Genomic DNA, 15,965 nt, shown 5'->3' with positions numbered 1-15,965 from the left:
AATGTGGATAAGGATACACAGTGTCTTTACTCAAAGGAATAGTATTTATCATGGAGAGGAAAGGTAAACCATGGGGTTCTTTTTCATTCTGTGGCACTTGATACATCTGGCTCACACACAGGAACAACTTTTGTTGTTTATTTTATTTTATTTTATTTATTTATTTGTTTTTTATTCTGATTCTGATTCTGATTCTGATTCTGGCTCTTGACTGGCTCTAGACTACTGATAATGGACACTAAATGACATTGATAACTTCCATTTCCCAGTCTGTAGCGCTACAGTAACATGTGAAAACCTTTTGTTTGTGCATTTAGGCAACCAAATATTGATTTCATTTACTCTGTTCCTGGGAATTATCGATAATAATAATAGTACTAAATACATAATAAGTCTCTGAAAACAATGGGCTGAATCAATTGACAAAGTAGAATGAAATTAAATTCTATGTAAGTTGTGAAGGGCGAATAAAGTTTGAACAGGTGAGTGTTGTGATGTTACTGTTTGGATTCCCTGCCATGGGGCAGACGGCAGGAAGCCTGAGAGCAGGGAAGCAGGGACCTGGTGATGAGGAAGGTGCGTTGGGTTGTTGAAGTATGAGGACCAAAGCGGAGTTGCCATCTGTCATTGTAACAGATGGGTATTATTACCTTTCATGTTGTTAGTACCAATGTAACCACAAGTGTAATAACAACATCTAGTAGAAACACTGGTATTGTTGTTTTTATGAGTTGTGATTAGTGTCTTATAGTTGTTATTACAATGGTAATAACAACTACAAAACACTGGCCATCGCTACAGGAGCCTTTTCAATGTAGGAAACAAACATCTAGGAGTGTATGAGTGGATTATGGATGTCCAGTTGAGGAGTGGGGACCGTCCTGGGTGTCAGCCCGACCGACCATCGCCTGTCACCCAAGTGAGACATGCCCCAGCCCCAAAATAATGGAAACACCTTAAAGCCTGTTTATTTAAGACATCGAACTGATTGATGATAGGAAGAACTATATCGTGTTTGAAGCGCCAAGACAATCGCTTTTACGATGAAAACCGCTAACCGGAAGTCGCTCGCGCAACTCGCTTGATCGAGGACACAAAAAACTGCGAGATCCAGGAGAAGGACAGCGCCCAGAATCTCTGTAGACCTCCACTAACTCAGGACTCCGCAGTGGGAATGGCTCGGTGACACTCTCCGGACCAGCGCACACACGCACTCCGAGGTGAGAGCGGCTTCGGCCGCCAATAATCCGCATTTTTCTCTCGCCGCGGGCGAAGTTCCCAAGATGTTGTTGGAATAATCTCCGCCTGCTGGTGGAGGTTCTACTTTCCATCAGTCCTGTGGGTCTGCGCTGGTGGTGAGCGGTTGTTAGGAGGCTCCCTGGTCTGGACGTCGCCTCTCCGTGGTTTTCAACTCCGGCCGGGAGGAGGGGATGTGAGCGGAATACAAATGGAGTCGCCTCCTTAAGTTTGCTCCATCCTGCTCCGCCAGTTCGAGGAGAGAGGAGTGAGAGTTGCTCGCCTCAGTGGCCTTCTGCCGCCGCCGCCGCCTCTGCTGCTGTTGTCGGATCAGATTAACTCCTAATCTGGAGGCTGTGTTTTTATTGAAGCGCTATTAGCCTTCATCCACCGCCTCCTCTCTCGCACACGCTCCCACTGCTCTAGTTGTGCTGTAGTTTGAAGGAAAAATAGTCCCTTGCAGTCATTGCTGAAGTGTTACAAACAATCATAAACATCTTAGATAACTAACTAGAACAGCATTGTTCCACGGCGAACTCCAAAATGCAAGTAGTTATGTTTGTTGCTTAAGAGTGGACACTTCCTGAAAACAAGATTTGGCTCATGTGCCTTCTGGTTGGTCACATTTCTGGAGGCATGACATTTATTCTCGTACAGTTTTCCTGTCAAGATTCCTGCCAGAGCTCATCAGCCTATTTATGAGTTGTATAAAAACAAACACTGCGACTGTGAAGTGCATCCGTTTCATCCATTTTACTAGCCGAAATACTGAGCCTGAGCTGATTCTTTGGGAATCTGGTTGCATTCATCTTCACTTGTGTTGGAGGTAATGAATAGAACACATTGTATTGCACGTTATGAGCCTCTTAAAACGAAATGAAGGGCATATCCCAAGTAAAGAAATACGTGTGTGTGTCACATCAGGAGTTGTGTACCTGTTTAAAGTCAAACAGTCTTTTGTAAACACGCTTCAACGTTCCTGATATTACACCCTGCAATCCCTCAACAATTTTTGTGGACTCAATGCAATGCAATGTTATATCTCAGGCCAATGGATGAGATGCAAAATGAGTGTGCTGTCCAGTACCCTGGGCCCTTGTACGGTTCGCATCCATGTGCCATTGCTGTGTATAGTAGTGTTCTGCCATGTTGTGTTCCTATGTGTAAAACTCTCAATTTGTTTGAAGACCTTCTGCACCTTTAATGCAGAGGGTCTGTTGAGTACGTTGACTATCATCACATAGAGAACGGAAGTGCCTCTGTATCTACTCTGCTGAACACTTCTAAATGAATAATCGATACATAAAGTGTACGTCCAGTCTTATAGCTACAGGCTTGTCCAGTTCACTCACACCGAACTTAGATCATATATTCCTCAACACTTGGACTCATGTTCTTGTGGAAAGAAATGCTCTTAACGCTCCAGCATATTTATAGTTAGTTGAACAGTGTGTTCAGGGTGCACACAGACTTCATCTCGTTCTGGATGTGATGTGTGTCCACCTTCTTCTTCCCTTCTACTTCTGAGGTCATTATTTTTATCAACCTCTGATGACTGGAAGTCAGGGAGGTGCATGGTTATGGAACAGTGTAATTACTTGAATTTGTCCTTTAAAATTCTTTTAAGTCGGTACCTTCACCGCTCACAGCACATCAACAATAAATACAGTTACTTTTTAGGCTCCTCCAAAAGATGTGGCCAACAGTGAAGGGACGTTGTGCCATGGCTGGTCAAAAGTGACAGCTCACCAATTAAATTTGTATTCTAGACTGTCTTTCATTCCGATTACAGCTGTGTAATAGTTTCCTCTGCTTTGGTTCTGTGACGCGTGGCCCTTGTGGCAGTGACAAACACACAGTGGTCTTGTGAGGTGATCAAACAGTGTTGTCTAGTGATGGGTAGATGAGGCATCCTGTATCGTTTCGACACAGTGACACACTGTATTGACACTGTGTTGACACTGTGTTGCTGAATACTGACACCTGGTGGACTTGCAGGAAACATTTGACAGGGTCATCTGACACTGATCTGTCAAACCAATTTTATCCAATTCCATTGATTAGGCATTTGCATTCACATTATTTTTACATATACGTAATTTCATTTTTAAAAAAATCTTTGATATTCGAGACGCAGTTGATAAATTAAGTGAACATCTGTCTGAATGCCGAAGTAAAAGTGTTGTGAATGACAATGGACTCATTGTAATTAAAGATTTTTATTCAAAAAAATTAGTTTCTCCAGCGTTTTGTTGTTCAGTCTATTTCTTTTTTTTTTTTTGAGGCAATTTCCCCCGCCTTTGAGAAGATCCTCTCACAAGGCACTGAAGAGGCCGGTGTGCACAACACCTGTGTGGCCAATATAAATAGGTGAGTGTAAAACTGTCCGTTCTTGAATGTGTCGTTGCGAAGTGAAGAACCACACCAAGACGACGGTTCAGTTTTGTTCTTTTTACTCCGTGAGTTTCGAACACATACATGCATGCTACCGAGCCGGGTCTCTTGATTGACAACCTACGAAAATCCCGCCTCTAACATTCTGAGCTCTGATTCGCTCTCACAACTGGAACTACTCACATGCTCGGGTGTAGACTAAATGACTTAATATTATAATTTCACAAATTATCTACAGTGAGGGAACGTTGCCTCCATAGACTTCCAGTATAAGAGCGGGTCTTCCGTACGTGCAACGTGTCCTGTTGACAGATGCGATTCCTTATAAACACAGTTTGGCGCGGGACCGCTGTGTCGACACGGTTCCGGTGGCGGTCACGTGACTTTCTTAAAGCGGTACGCGCACCGACACGGGGTTTGCCCTGGAAGCTCGGCGCACGCATCGACGCCTCAGTGTCGCTGGACCCATCACTAGTGTTGTCTTTGTTTACATGGCAGGCATGAATCCAGCTAATAGAAGCTAACATAGGGGAAGGGATCCACTCACATCTGACGGAGTATTCATAACTATCTGCTGGTGTGGGTCTGAGTGTGTATGTGAGTGAGGACGACGTTGTTGTTTCTAGCTGTGATCTGCTGCACATGTGTTTGGCAAAGGGTGAGCCGTGTTGGTGGGATTTATTTGGAAAGGCACTTTGCCATGTTCTCACACCGACCACCTCCTGTTAATCCAGCCAATGTGCTTATTAGATTAGATGAGTTTAACTCAGATCAGGACATAATGCAGGTCTGCTTTTGCCCCTTGTTATCCATGTGGAGCTCCCATAGAAACACTTACATAATGAACTACTGAGAACACCTGTTTCCACGATCCATTCTTTTCCTTATTATTATCTGTCAGGAGAGGAGCAAGCGTGGCTGGCTTTGACGTCTAGTAAAATACTAAAAAGACTCACAATTTTGGCAGCTTTTTCTCACAACTTCTCCATAAGAAGTCTTGCCCCTGAAGGTAACCAACCGTGTTTTAGCTAATGCCCAGACTGACCTGGAGAAAAGGTTCACCGTAGACAGCTGCAAAGCATCTCCACCTTTACTTTCCTCTTGAAAACATGACAAACTTGATTACTGCAGACCTTACTACTGAGCTAACAAGGATAACAGCTTTTTGCCAACGACTATTTGGCCAGAAGGTGTTTTGCAGTTGTATATATGAAATGACACCATGACCGTGAACTCTACCACATGTTTTAGGGCCTCTCTATGGCAGCTGTGAGAAACTACATTATCTGCATAATTGACAACAAAGGGCTCCCAGAAACTCTTCCTTCAGTTGGTACCTATATCTGTTGAAGACAGAGATATAACACTGATCATAACAGAGCTTACATTTCTGAGTTGAGCGTATAGTGGCCCTACATTATCTGTAGTTTTGGTCGATTTGTAGGGAAGTGTGACTCGTAATAACAACCCAGCCTTGTTGCTAGGAAGCGAAAGGTTGCCGGTTACAGTTTAACACTTCTATATTTAATGCATGGAACCGATGAGGAAGTAACTTCTCAAGAATCTAAGAATGAATAAATAAAAAAATTCAGTTCAAGAAGGGACCAAACAGAAAAAGGGATGGTGCTTGAGCACCGTCTATCAACCCGTAGATGCCATTAAGATAGTCTGTGGCCAGTCCCTACCAAAACAGTCCTTCGTTGCAGTCACAATGTCAGTTCTTAACTGAGTCGACAGGTAGTGTTTTAGCCTCTATGGTAAATGACGACTTCTCTAGGTTTTTACAACATATTAAGTCAAGTGTGACTGAGACCCCTGTACTGTTCAACACACCTCACAATTTAAGACCTGACTGAAAAGATTGCTGTTTTTAAACTAAGTTAGTGGGAATAAAGTGACTATTATTATCCAGTTGGGTGGTAGATTAATAGCAGTAAAAGAACACACACGTGGCTAATACTTGCAGCAGCCTGTTGCTTCTTTGTCTGTAAACATTCAACTCAGTTTTTGCTTGGGATAAAAGCAACTGCTAGGTGAAAATGTAAATGTCACACCACCTGTTGTTCGCTGTGTGTGTGTGTTCATTCACAGATCCATCCAGTGTTAATGTGTGTTAGGCTGTCGCTCGACAGATTTACAGCAGGTTAAGACGCTAATCTCCCTTCTAGCTCAGGCATGACCCTGCTGTGGTCCATATCACTCTGCCCCACTCTGAGCTGGCAACAATCTTTCACACTCATGGATCGTTTGATATTCTTCTTGGGTCTGTGTAGAGTTTCCTGTGTAGTCGGCCATGAGACTTCCTGCTCTGGGCTGTTGGATGTGGAAGGAAGGAAGGAGGGAGGGAGGGAGGAGGACAGGAGGAGAGGCAGGCCGAGCTGCGATGTGGTCGCTGCTAACAAGACGCTCAGCAAAAACAATGTTGCATGCTCTTCCGTACTCTATAATCTTCAGTGATGATATGTCATCGCCAGGTACGGTGATGTGAGCCGTCGCTAATGTCTGTCTAAATTACAGGACATGTCCTTTGGCTTGTGGAGGCCTCAATGCGACAGTGGACTCTCCAGACATGCTTCAGTAGTGACTGGGTCTCTCCAGTCGGCAGGTGAGCAGCGTGTTTGTCTCTTTTGTGTTGAGGCGACCGGAGCTGGAATGATCAGTATCTTTGTGCCGCAGCACTGTTTGATCCAAGAGGAACGTGCCTTGTAAGGAAGCAGGATGTTCACAGGCTCCACCAAACTGCCCCCCGCTAAAACCCCTCAGCCCGAGCGGCTGGACGAGGTGTACGCCGCCTTACGCAGGGGCTTACAGTGAGTAAACAGCCGGTGAACTGTGGTGTTGTGGCAACATTAACTAGACAATTACCACTTCATTTAACTAAGTCAACAAGTGGAAGTTACTTAAGGAGTTTGAAATGCCGACAAGAAAACTCAATAAAAAGATGTAAAGCTGCCGGTGTGGATACCACGTTTTACGATTGCTATAAATATTTGGAGCTTATTTTCTGCTCTGAATTAGTTGTTTTTCCTTTGCTGTTGAGCTTTGCCTGACGTTAAATTACAGGCATTAAACCATGAATGTGCTGAAAAAAGAAGGATAAAAGTATGATCATTATTATTGTTCAAATCCATCTATTTAAGAACTAACTCACACAATTAGATGAATTACAGCATGAAGTGTAACAGAACCATGTCAAAATCATGTTTTGAAAAGTATTGAAAATGACAGTAATAATGTTTTTGGAAAGAATGCACCAAGAGTGGTACCTTGAAAGGACAATAACATTAAGTGAGTCAATAATTGTTTCTATTTCTTTTAGATATTCAAATGTGGATATAATATGGGGAATAAAATACTGAATCACTCTCATCTCAGAAAACCCACAATATTTAGAAAACTGAACTTTTAAAACTTACTAAACACTAAAAAATACAATAGATAACTAGAAAATGAATGCAGATCAACTACAAAAATGTTTTGTAAGATTTTAAGGGAAAAAAAATATTGAAAAGATGAATATGAGTTGTGTTGGTGAATAGATAAAAGCAAAATACAAAAATAGAAAACAAGGAATCATCAAGAAAAATGTTAATCTAAATGGTCTTGGGAGGGTAAAAGGAAAACTTGAACCTGTGTATATTAGAGTTGAACAGTCAAGTGTGATGTGTGTCGTCAGGTCGTACCTGCAGGTCCATCAGCTGGAGCTGGACAGTTTGGGTCAACAGATCAGAGAAAACAAGAGGAATGGTCGTCTGGTGAGTTGGACTTGTCAAACCAGTTCTGCTTCAACATCCGGTCGCATCGTTTTCCTCACCGTTCCGGATGTTGATTTGACAGTTTGTGATGCTAATTGTTGCTTGGTTTTGGTCCGCAGGGCTCTTTGTACGAGCAGGACAAGGTGAGTATCCGTCTCACCTGACGTGTCTCCTCCTCACACTTGTGGTAGAATTTGAAAAATGTTTTCTCTTACAGCAAGTGAAAGCCATCGAGCGGTTCATGCGACGCCTGGAGTTCCACCTCAGCAAGGTGGCTTGATCACACATGCTGCATTCGTATTAAGTCCTAATATCGAGTTCAAATTTAAGGTTGTTAAGTTGTTAACTCACAGTATTGATGCAGTTGGTAGATAACTGAGTTAGTATTTGCAAGGGTTACTGAATGAAATATACTGAAATGTATAAAACAGAAATGTCATAGTGTTGGTGTGTATAAATATATTTAGGTGTGTAAATTTTCTTGTCATGTTTTCAGGGAATTACATTTTTTTGATGCTAAAAATTTTTTTGTCTTTAAATTCAATTTTAACTGATCAGGTTTATCAATTTGACATTTGTTTTTGAAAAAATTACCCAATATGGACTATAGGAAAGTGAAAGTGTTTTTTAAGACAGTTTGTAATGTCCCCTCAAAGACAGCGTGTGTGCAGTTAATAGTGTAGTGAATTTCATTTTGAGTCATCACTTCACATTTCCATTTAAAATGACTGGAATGTTGTGTAAACAGCTGCTAGATAAAAAATAACTTCCCACATTTGGCAACTTCCACATATTCTTGCCGTGTCAATGAAAGAGTTAATAAAAGACCCCAAACTCACTCTGTTTCTAAATTTGAAATAACAATAAAGGCTTGTTTTTACGGCGTTGTTGAGACATGAACTCTTGCTCAGTTCTGAAGTTTTGTTACCCCCCAAAGGTGGGAGACACTGGGCAGGCCCCCTCCCATGACTCTGGCTAGCTGGGATAAAGTGGTTGCAGATAAATGATTTCTTTTAAATCCCTGCTCTGACTGTCATCCCCCAGGTGGAAGAGCTGTATGATGCGTACTGCATACAGCGACGGGTGCGAGACGGAGCCAGTAAAATGGTGGCGGCGTTTAACTCAGCTACCGGCAGCAGAGAGGCCAGAGAGAGTCTGAGTGAAGCAAACAAAGGTTACAGAGAATGTACCGAGGTAAACACAAGCATGGACTCTCTGGAAATTTGATGGCGTAATAGGATTAAAGCTGTGTGTGATTAAACAATACTAAATTCTTCAGTTCACAAAGACCTCAACACAGTTATGGGACCAAGTGCATTTCAAATGTCTACTGATGTTTCTGCAATGGAACTAAAGTCTTGTGTTTGTTTGTGCAGCACATGTGCTCACTGGAAAGTGAGTTAGAAAGCCATATGGGAGAGTTTCACGTGAAGATGAAGGGTGAGTGGCCGACCTATGATACGCTCCTGCTGTCGATCTCTTCTCATCCTCCGCGCCTCACTCCTCAGGGCTCGCGGGGTTTGCACGTCTCTGTGCTGGGGACCAGTATGAGGTGAGAAGTATATCTAAAACAAAACAATGCCCGTCACAACCTCCTCCAGCGTCCACTATCTGACAATGTTCTCCTTCTTGGGTAGGTGTTGATGCGTTATGGGCGACAACGCTGGAGGCTACGGGGTCGCGTAGAGGTCAGCAACAAGCAGGTCTGGGACAGTGAGGAGTACATCTTCCTGCCTCTGGTCACAGAGCTACTTTCAATCAAGGTGAAGAAACCAGACATTTGTGACCTCTTATTTCTGCATTGCTACTTACAGAAATACTGTCATTTCCCAGACTATAAGATGCTACTTGAAAACTGAAAACTGCGGCTTATTCCACGATGCTAATATATGGGTTTTTGCAGGCTAAAGAGTGTGGTGCCAAAATATTGAGCCACATCACATCACACCGATGAAATCACAGGCCTTTTATTGACCTGAAAGAGCTCAAAATACGCTGTTTCCGCCCGCGTGTTTGCCGCTCCGCCAACAGATCGGATCTGCTGGAGGAGCGGAGACGAGAAGCAGTGGCTGTGGTGTCGGAACGTTAGATACGCAGGCGAAAACTGCATTTTGAGCGCTTTCATGTAATTAAAGATGTGAGGAGTTCATGATTCAGGTTCAGAACACTGCCCAGCTTGTTTTATGAGTCAGTCTCCACACTGGAGCCTGTTTTCAAAGCTAGTTTAGAAGTGATCCTCATGCATTTTTAAGCAACACTGACCTTTCTTCGGTGCAGACAGCACCACTGCACCAGCGGCTTATGGACAGGTGTGACTTATGTATGAACAAGATCTACTTTCTGTCTTAAATTTAGTGTGTGAGGCTTATATTCTGGTGCCCTATATTGTCCAAAAATTACTGTATTTTTTGGCTATTTCTAGGTCTGCATCTGGTGTTCAGGGGTGGAGATTATTCTTGGCTAAATATGGGTTTTATAAAACAACGTTAAACCAGTTGCGTCCCTATATCACTGCCCCTAGATTAACTAACTATTATCAACGAGTAAATTGGAAGTTACCTCACAGCGTACATGCTGTTTTAAAATCTTAGCACCAATAGAAAACTAATAACAGGGTGACTCAGAAATGTGTGTTATTCCTCACATGAGCAGTGCCATAATAAGGTCTCTAGAACATGACCCTGAGAAGCCTTGACCATGGCAGTGACTCTCACAAAGTTACCTGGACTTGACGCTGTCCCTCATTCACATTCAGGTGACAGAGTTGAAGAGCTTGGCCAATCACGTGGTGGTGGGCAGCGTGTCCTGCGAGATGCTTGACCTCTTCTGCCCACTTCCCCAAACCCTGGCTGTGGACATCAACGACCTCGGAACCGTGAAGCTGAACTTAGAAGTTACCTGGAGGTGAGTTCTAGCTGCTCCATCAAGGAACTTTTCAGTTTTCTAAAGTGTTTTCTCTTTCGCAGTCCGTTCGACAAAGACGATCAGACATCGTCCACCAGTACAGTTTCCAAACGTCTGCTGTCCAATCAGAGTCCTCCTGACACTCCGTCCATGCGAGAGCAGGTGTTTTATGTGAGTGACAGTCATTTTATTATTTAAGTAGATTTCATGCTAAGTTCATTTCAATTCACTTTCGAATTTATCACATTTAAATGATAAAATGTGTCGTGTTTAACGTGATAAAACAGTATCAATAGTTACAACACGTGCAGCAACAAATCCATGATGTGCACTGATCAATCTGCTTTCTCTGGTTTCGCTGGCTGGTTGTGTTTCAGCTGCTGCCCAGCTGCTTTGTGTGTAGCGGTAGCACCGAAGTATGTGAGAATGTGCGCAGAAGCGTGCGTGTCCGCTCTCGCGGTTGCGGTAGCGGCATGTCCAACGGCAGCCGCGTGCAACTGACGGAGAGCGACGGTGGTCGGAGCATGTGCGACACCAGCAGCATGTACGAACGCAGCTGCGGGCCCTGTAGTTGTCTGATCGTGGTGGAGTAGCGGTCCAGTCTCCTCTCCCTCAGTTAGCGAGGATCGTGGCAGGAGAAGGCAGACCCGCAGAGCAAGGACGGTCAAACATCGCGCAACCAGACGTCGCTCAGCGCCGCCGCTCACTGGGTTTACTGTTGGTGTGTAAACGTAGATGTAGCAAAGTGAACTGTGGATTTCCCTGATCCCAACATGTGGTGTCTCAGTAGTCTGGATGTTCTTGATGGGACCTATGTTACACAGGGCGACTAGGGTCAGGTATGATGCAGAACTGCTTGTCAGATTGGTCAAGTCAAATGACAACTATTCAAGAATGTTTTGAGACCGTAAGATCACAGCCTGTTTACATGGTGCGGGCTCCAACTGAATCCAACTTTTGTTAGTTGTGTTTCAAGTTGTGAACTGATTTTTATGAACTGGATTTGAGTCATGGATTTGCCAATCCTGAAAAATGGCTGGTTGATGGAGAGGGGGATCCTGCACCTCGAGATATGAGGTCACCATTCCCAGCATGAAACTAGACGGCCTTTGTGCCCTCTGGTTCATGAGCGATGGAGAGAGCTGATATGGATCAGGCTGCACTGCCGATAACTAGTTGCTCTCCTCTTCACGGTTCAAAACCGGACCAGAGGACGACGTGAAACAGTCAATAGCAGTTCTCTGCAGTCTCACTCCGTGATGACGTGCTCTGTTCAAGGTCTGGTTGGACTTCTGATGGTATAAAAGCATCAGTGTTATGTGTCCAACTCCTGGTTCCGGGGTTAGTTGTGGCCAAGTTTGACAGTGTCTCAAATATTGTCCTGAAAAATGAAAAAATCTTGTTCTGTTTTGAGGTGAGGTGACATTATAAAGACACGAAAAAATACAAATTTTGTTTATTATCTACAAGAAAAACTAAACTCTTAACAGTTTCAACTTGTCAGCCCTCAACATTGTCAGCATCAAGGTCAACAGAGAACAGAATGTGTCCAAAACTGAGCAGAAAATTCCTCCACTGTATAGTGGTGTGGGATATAAATAAACAGATAAATAAATAAAGTACATCGAACCTAACCGATCAGACTTTTCATCACACTGTATGACCTTCAGTGCTTAGAAGGTAGTGGGATTTCAGGTGAGGCATCTTTTAGTCTGGCTAAGATCCAAAGCTTCTGCTGTAGCTGGAGTTTAAATGAAACAGTGAGCATCGCCTTGCTTCCCCTGCTGGTCCTCCAAATTCGACTCATTATTTCTGTGTCCGTCTGTTTAGGAAAAACCGTGTTTGCCTCCTAGATATTTTCAGGAGTGTTTGTTGTGTGTGTGATCTCACATTTCCGCTTTTCTTCTTCAGTCCCTGCTGAAGCGCCAGGGTGAACTTGACAACGGCACCGTCTGGTCCAACTCCTCTGAGTCTTCCGACGACTCCTCCAGTCCGGCGCTCGCTCACCCGGCCCAAAGACTGTCGGCCTCGAACCTGCTGCAAGCCACTCTGAGCACGACTCAGCTGTCATCCACACCCAGGAAGTCCAGCGCCTCCACGCCGTCGCTGTCTTCTAACCAGGAGGAGGATGAGTCGGAGGTCAGCGAGCCGCTCTCTCAGATAGACGCCGTGCCAAATGGACATCTGCAGACTTCATGCAGCCAAGTGCGAGAGAGAAGTCCAGAACACGGCGCGACGGACAGAGCGTCGGTCCAGTCAGCTGACCTTTCTGAAACCTCAGAGCTGAGCTGCTCCAGCTCCGAGGTTTTACCTGCTGCTCCTGCGTCATTGGAGGAGGGAGCAGATGGACCGGACAGTGGAACCGGACCAGCCGAACCCTGTGAGGCTAAACTGACCGCGGCTGAGAGCGGGAACACGGTGACAGCAGAGGGGCCTGAATCATCTCAACAGGAATTAAAACCTCCAGATGAAACGGTTAGCGCTCATTGAAAACCGGTCGTCCTTTTCCGATGCAATAAATAAAGTCTTCTCTGCAGGTTCCCTTTCCCACGTCCACCAGCTTCATTCAGGAAGTGGAGACGGCGCTGGAAAGTTTCGACTTTCTCAACTGCTCTGATTTGGAGGACAATGACGAAGAGGAGGAGAAAGAGGAAGAAGACGAAGCACAGGAAAATGATGACGATGAGGAGGAGAAAAAGGAAGAAGAAATGAAACAGGTCGACGAGGAGGACAAAGAGGAAGACACAGAAGAAGAGGAGAAACAGGAAGATGAGCCAGAAGAGAAAGACACAACAGTGAATGAAGAAGAGGTGAAGGAGGAGCAGGAAGAGGAGGAGCTCATCAAAGACCAAAGCCAAATAGAGAACATGGAAGAGGAGGAGAACGTGAAGAAGTTCTTCTGTGCAGAAAGGTCAGTCATCACAAATCTTTAAACCCTGTGTGTCTTTACCTCAGTCTTGGGAAGGTTTCACGTCTAGCAGAGCTAAACATCGAGTTTGGGTTTCAAAGGTTCAACACCGTAAACCTTCACTTTTTTAATGGTTTTCCAAGCTTAAGTAAGTAATAAGTTCCAACTGCATACTAACACTGTCGTATGGCTCCACTATTATGTATCGTCACGGAAGCACTGTATCTCAGCGCATCACTATACCTGTTCATGTGGGCCACTCTTGAGCAGAGCAATACAAAGGCAGTTCAGTTGTTTTCTCTGGTGAAAGTGTCAGTAGGTTGAAGCAAACATTCACACCGCCTCCAGGAAATTGTAGTAGAAATGAAAGAGAGCTATAAAAAGTGCTGGAGCCTTCAGTTAGCACTTGGCTCCGATCACATGAGAGGCTTGACCAATCAGAAATGCTAAGAATATCTGGAGGATCTCATCTCTGATCATGTGATCAGAGACAATGCAGGCTCACAGCACGCAGTGTCAGGTTGTTCAGAAGTGAAGTCCTGCGTGTGAAGTGGTGAATCATCCTGTTTGACATGGTGAGTGGAGTGTGTGGCTGCATTCACGGTGGACACACACGTGGACAGATTCTACAAGCTTCCAGAAGATAAAGTATCAGCGACGCAGTTGTAGGATACTCATCATGAACTTGGTGAAGACTTGGTGAGTCTAGAATCCACTGTCCATCTCACCACATAACCTCGTCTTTACTGTTGACTTCAGGTTTTAGTGGACAAAAGCTTCCACTCTGCCATTGGTCCCATTCGTTCAGTACTCGCTCTGGCCAGCAGGGGGCACGTGGTGCAAGGTGGCGACCACTCTGTTAATGAAGTTGACCGAGTGGAAGAAGCTCACCATGCGAAGTGTTGCGCTGACGTTAGCGATATAATGGTCAGAAGCAGCTGATCTGTAGCATCATGAGGGTGGTAGACACCTCGACCTCCCGGGGCCTGCGGCCAAACACGACTAAATTAAATGAAGAATCTCAACTGAAGCCTGTTTCTTACTGTGCAGTGACGATGAGGAGCAGGAGGAAGGGGACGGCGGCGGTTTGGAAATTCTGATGGAAGCTCCAGAGGGGTTTAGGAACTCAGATGAAGATCGTTTCTCAGAATCACAGGTGAGTTCACTGTCTTTTCGAGTCGTCGTGGTTTGTTAAAGATGTTTTTTCATGTCTCAAGCAGGAATCAAGTGTCTGCGACTTGGAAGATTTGAGTCAGGTGGAGCTGCCGGACGAGGAGGAGGAGGAGGAAGAGCAGGAGGAGAAATGTGAGAACGCTGAAGAGAGGAGCTGATCGGCTCCAGCAGTAGAGGTTCATGTGACCATCTGTTCACTCGGCTGCTTTAAATTAAAATTGTTCACGAGAAGAAGATGCATCACATGATCACCCCCCCTCCTCCACCTCCCCACCCACTCCCTCTCACTTGGCTCCAAGTGTGTTCTAATAACCGAGTGGATTCACGTCTGAATCATCCTCCGTGTTCCGACTCATTCCTCCCACTCGCCGCGGTCTCGGCTCGCTGAACATGTTCCTCTGACAAACAAGCTCTGCCACTGTGGCCGAGTTTGTGCTCACATTTGCCTTCTGGTTCTGACCAAGAACGTTAAAAAAAAAAAACAAAAAAAAAACTCAGCCTCCATCTTTTTGACACCATCACGTTGCCTTGGTAACGCCAGAGTCCCGCAGCGTTTACACGTCCTGTCATGTTCAAAGAGTCCACGAAGAAGCCAGAAACATTCTGTGACTCCAAAGCCAAATCTTTTTTTTTTTTTTGAAACAGTATTTGCTGACGCAGTGTTAATTCCGTAAACGTCCCGGAGATCCTGGAAAAAGTACTTTCGAGGAGCGCGTGATGAGTGTGCTATTTGTATCCCTGAGAGCTCTGGTGCTGAGGGGAGCTCTTTAAGAGCCGAATGTATCCTGGAAACCAGCGGGTCCCCGACACTTCACCATCATTTCAGCATAAACACGAGCCTCCAGTTTGGACAAGGTTTTACAAACATTCAAGCAGTTTGCAGTGTAGAAGTATAATCAAGCGGCATGTGTCACTGCCTCTCACTGCCGGCGTGTTTGTGTTTTAAGCTAATGCTCCTCGTGGAGACGCCTACAGGTCTGCAGCAAACGCGAGTCGCCTCAGTGGGGCGCTACAGTCTCTCGTCGTCGTGCTTTACATTGATCTACGCGCCTCTTCATTCAGAAATAAAGTGCCTCAAGAGATGTTGACATGGGTGAATGCCACAGCCGGAGAGGTCTGACGAAAGGTTTATTTTCTCAATATCTTTTGGAGTGTGCACAGAGATATTTACTGTTTCATATAAAGAAGTGTATATGTCCGAAATGTTTATGTTCAGAAATGTTAATTCTTTATAAAGCTTTCTTTCAAACACGCGTGTCTGTGTTTTGTGTTCTTTAGTTTTAAACCTTTAATTGTTGATAAGGTTATTGAAATCCAGAAAAAAAGCCTTAATGGACTTTGTATTTGTATTTATTGATGGCACAAAAATGTATCTACGTATCCAACTATTCTCATAGACTGCTGACAAGCTGAGGGAGTGGTAATAGGGGTGTAACGAAATATTAGGTCCACGATATGAAATACTCGCGAAATGAAACATGGATTAAAAAAAAACCAAAACAAAGATAAAACAATTTAACTGGAAAAACTGAGCAGCATGACCTTGTGGTCATGGTCTGCTCTGCAAATAAATTAAGAAAACACATTTTAATTAA

General features: G+C 44.4%; 1 protein-coding gene across 3 annotated transcripts; it reads left to right on the top strand.

The window, feature by feature from the left end:
- Positions 1-1,076: 1,076 nt before the first annotated feature.
- LOC128759205 (rho family-interacting cell polarization regulator 1-like) lies at positions 1,077-15,619 on the top strand. 3 transcript variants are annotated; one of them, XM_053865990.1, is made up of 17 exons: positions 1,077-1,220; positions 3,521-3,606; positions 6,148-6,235; positions 6,307-6,440; positions 7,307-7,385; positions 7,505-7,528; positions 7,603-7,656; positions 8,430-8,579; positions 8,762-8,825; positions 8,894-8,937; positions 9,023-9,148; positions 10,141-10,289; positions 10,352-10,460; positions 12,201-12,764; positions 12,827-13,200; positions 14,248-14,353; positions 14,415-15,619. In XM_053865990.1, the coding sequence occupies exons 4-17, from the start codon at positions 6,349-6,351 to the stop codon at positions 14,526-14,528; spliced, it is 2,049 nt and encodes a 682-aa protein (XP_053721965.1). In that variant the 5' UTR covers positions 1,077-1,220; positions 3,521-3,606; positions 6,148-6,235; positions 6,307-6,348; the 3' UTR covers positions 14,529-15,619. The 3 variants fall into 3 exon arrangements, with proteins under 3 accessions (XP_053721965.1, XP_053721966.1, XP_053721964.1); XM_053865991.1 differs by lacking the exon at positions 3,521-3,606 and having other exon boundaries at positions 14,418-15,619; XM_053865989.1 differs by lacking the exon at positions 3,521-3,606.
- The last annotated feature ends 346 nt before the right edge of the window (positions 15,620-15,965 follow it).

The sequence above is a fragment of the Synchiropus splendidus genome, chromosome 5, assembly GCF_027744825.2.
Source record: "Synchiropus splendidus isolate RoL2022-P1 chromosome 5, RoL_Sspl_1.0, whole genome shotgun sequence".
Lineage (NCBI taxonomy): Eukaryota > Metazoa > Chordata > Actinopteri > Syngnathiformes > Callionymidae > Synchiropus > Synchiropus splendidus.
The sequence above is the reverse complement of the archived record's forward strand: the minus strand, read 5'-3'. Positions and strand labels throughout refer to the sequence as shown.

What these genes read in the sequence shown, in the direction of transcription:
- LOC128759205 (XM_053865989.1), top strand. Translation starts at nt 6,349, where the DNA reads ATGTTCACAGGCTCCACCAAACTGCCCCCCGCTAAAACCCCTCAGCCC. An exon ending in TAAAACCTCCAGATGAAACG is followed by an intron (nt 12,765 to 12,826) that starts GTTAGCGCTCAT and finishes TCTTCTCTGCAG; the next exon opens with GTTCCCTTTCCCACGTCCAC. An exon ending in ATCGTTTCTCAGAATCACAG is followed by an intron (nt 14,354 to 14,414) that starts GTGAGTTCACTG and finishes TCATGTCTCAAG; the next exon opens with CAGGAATCAAGTGTCTGCGA.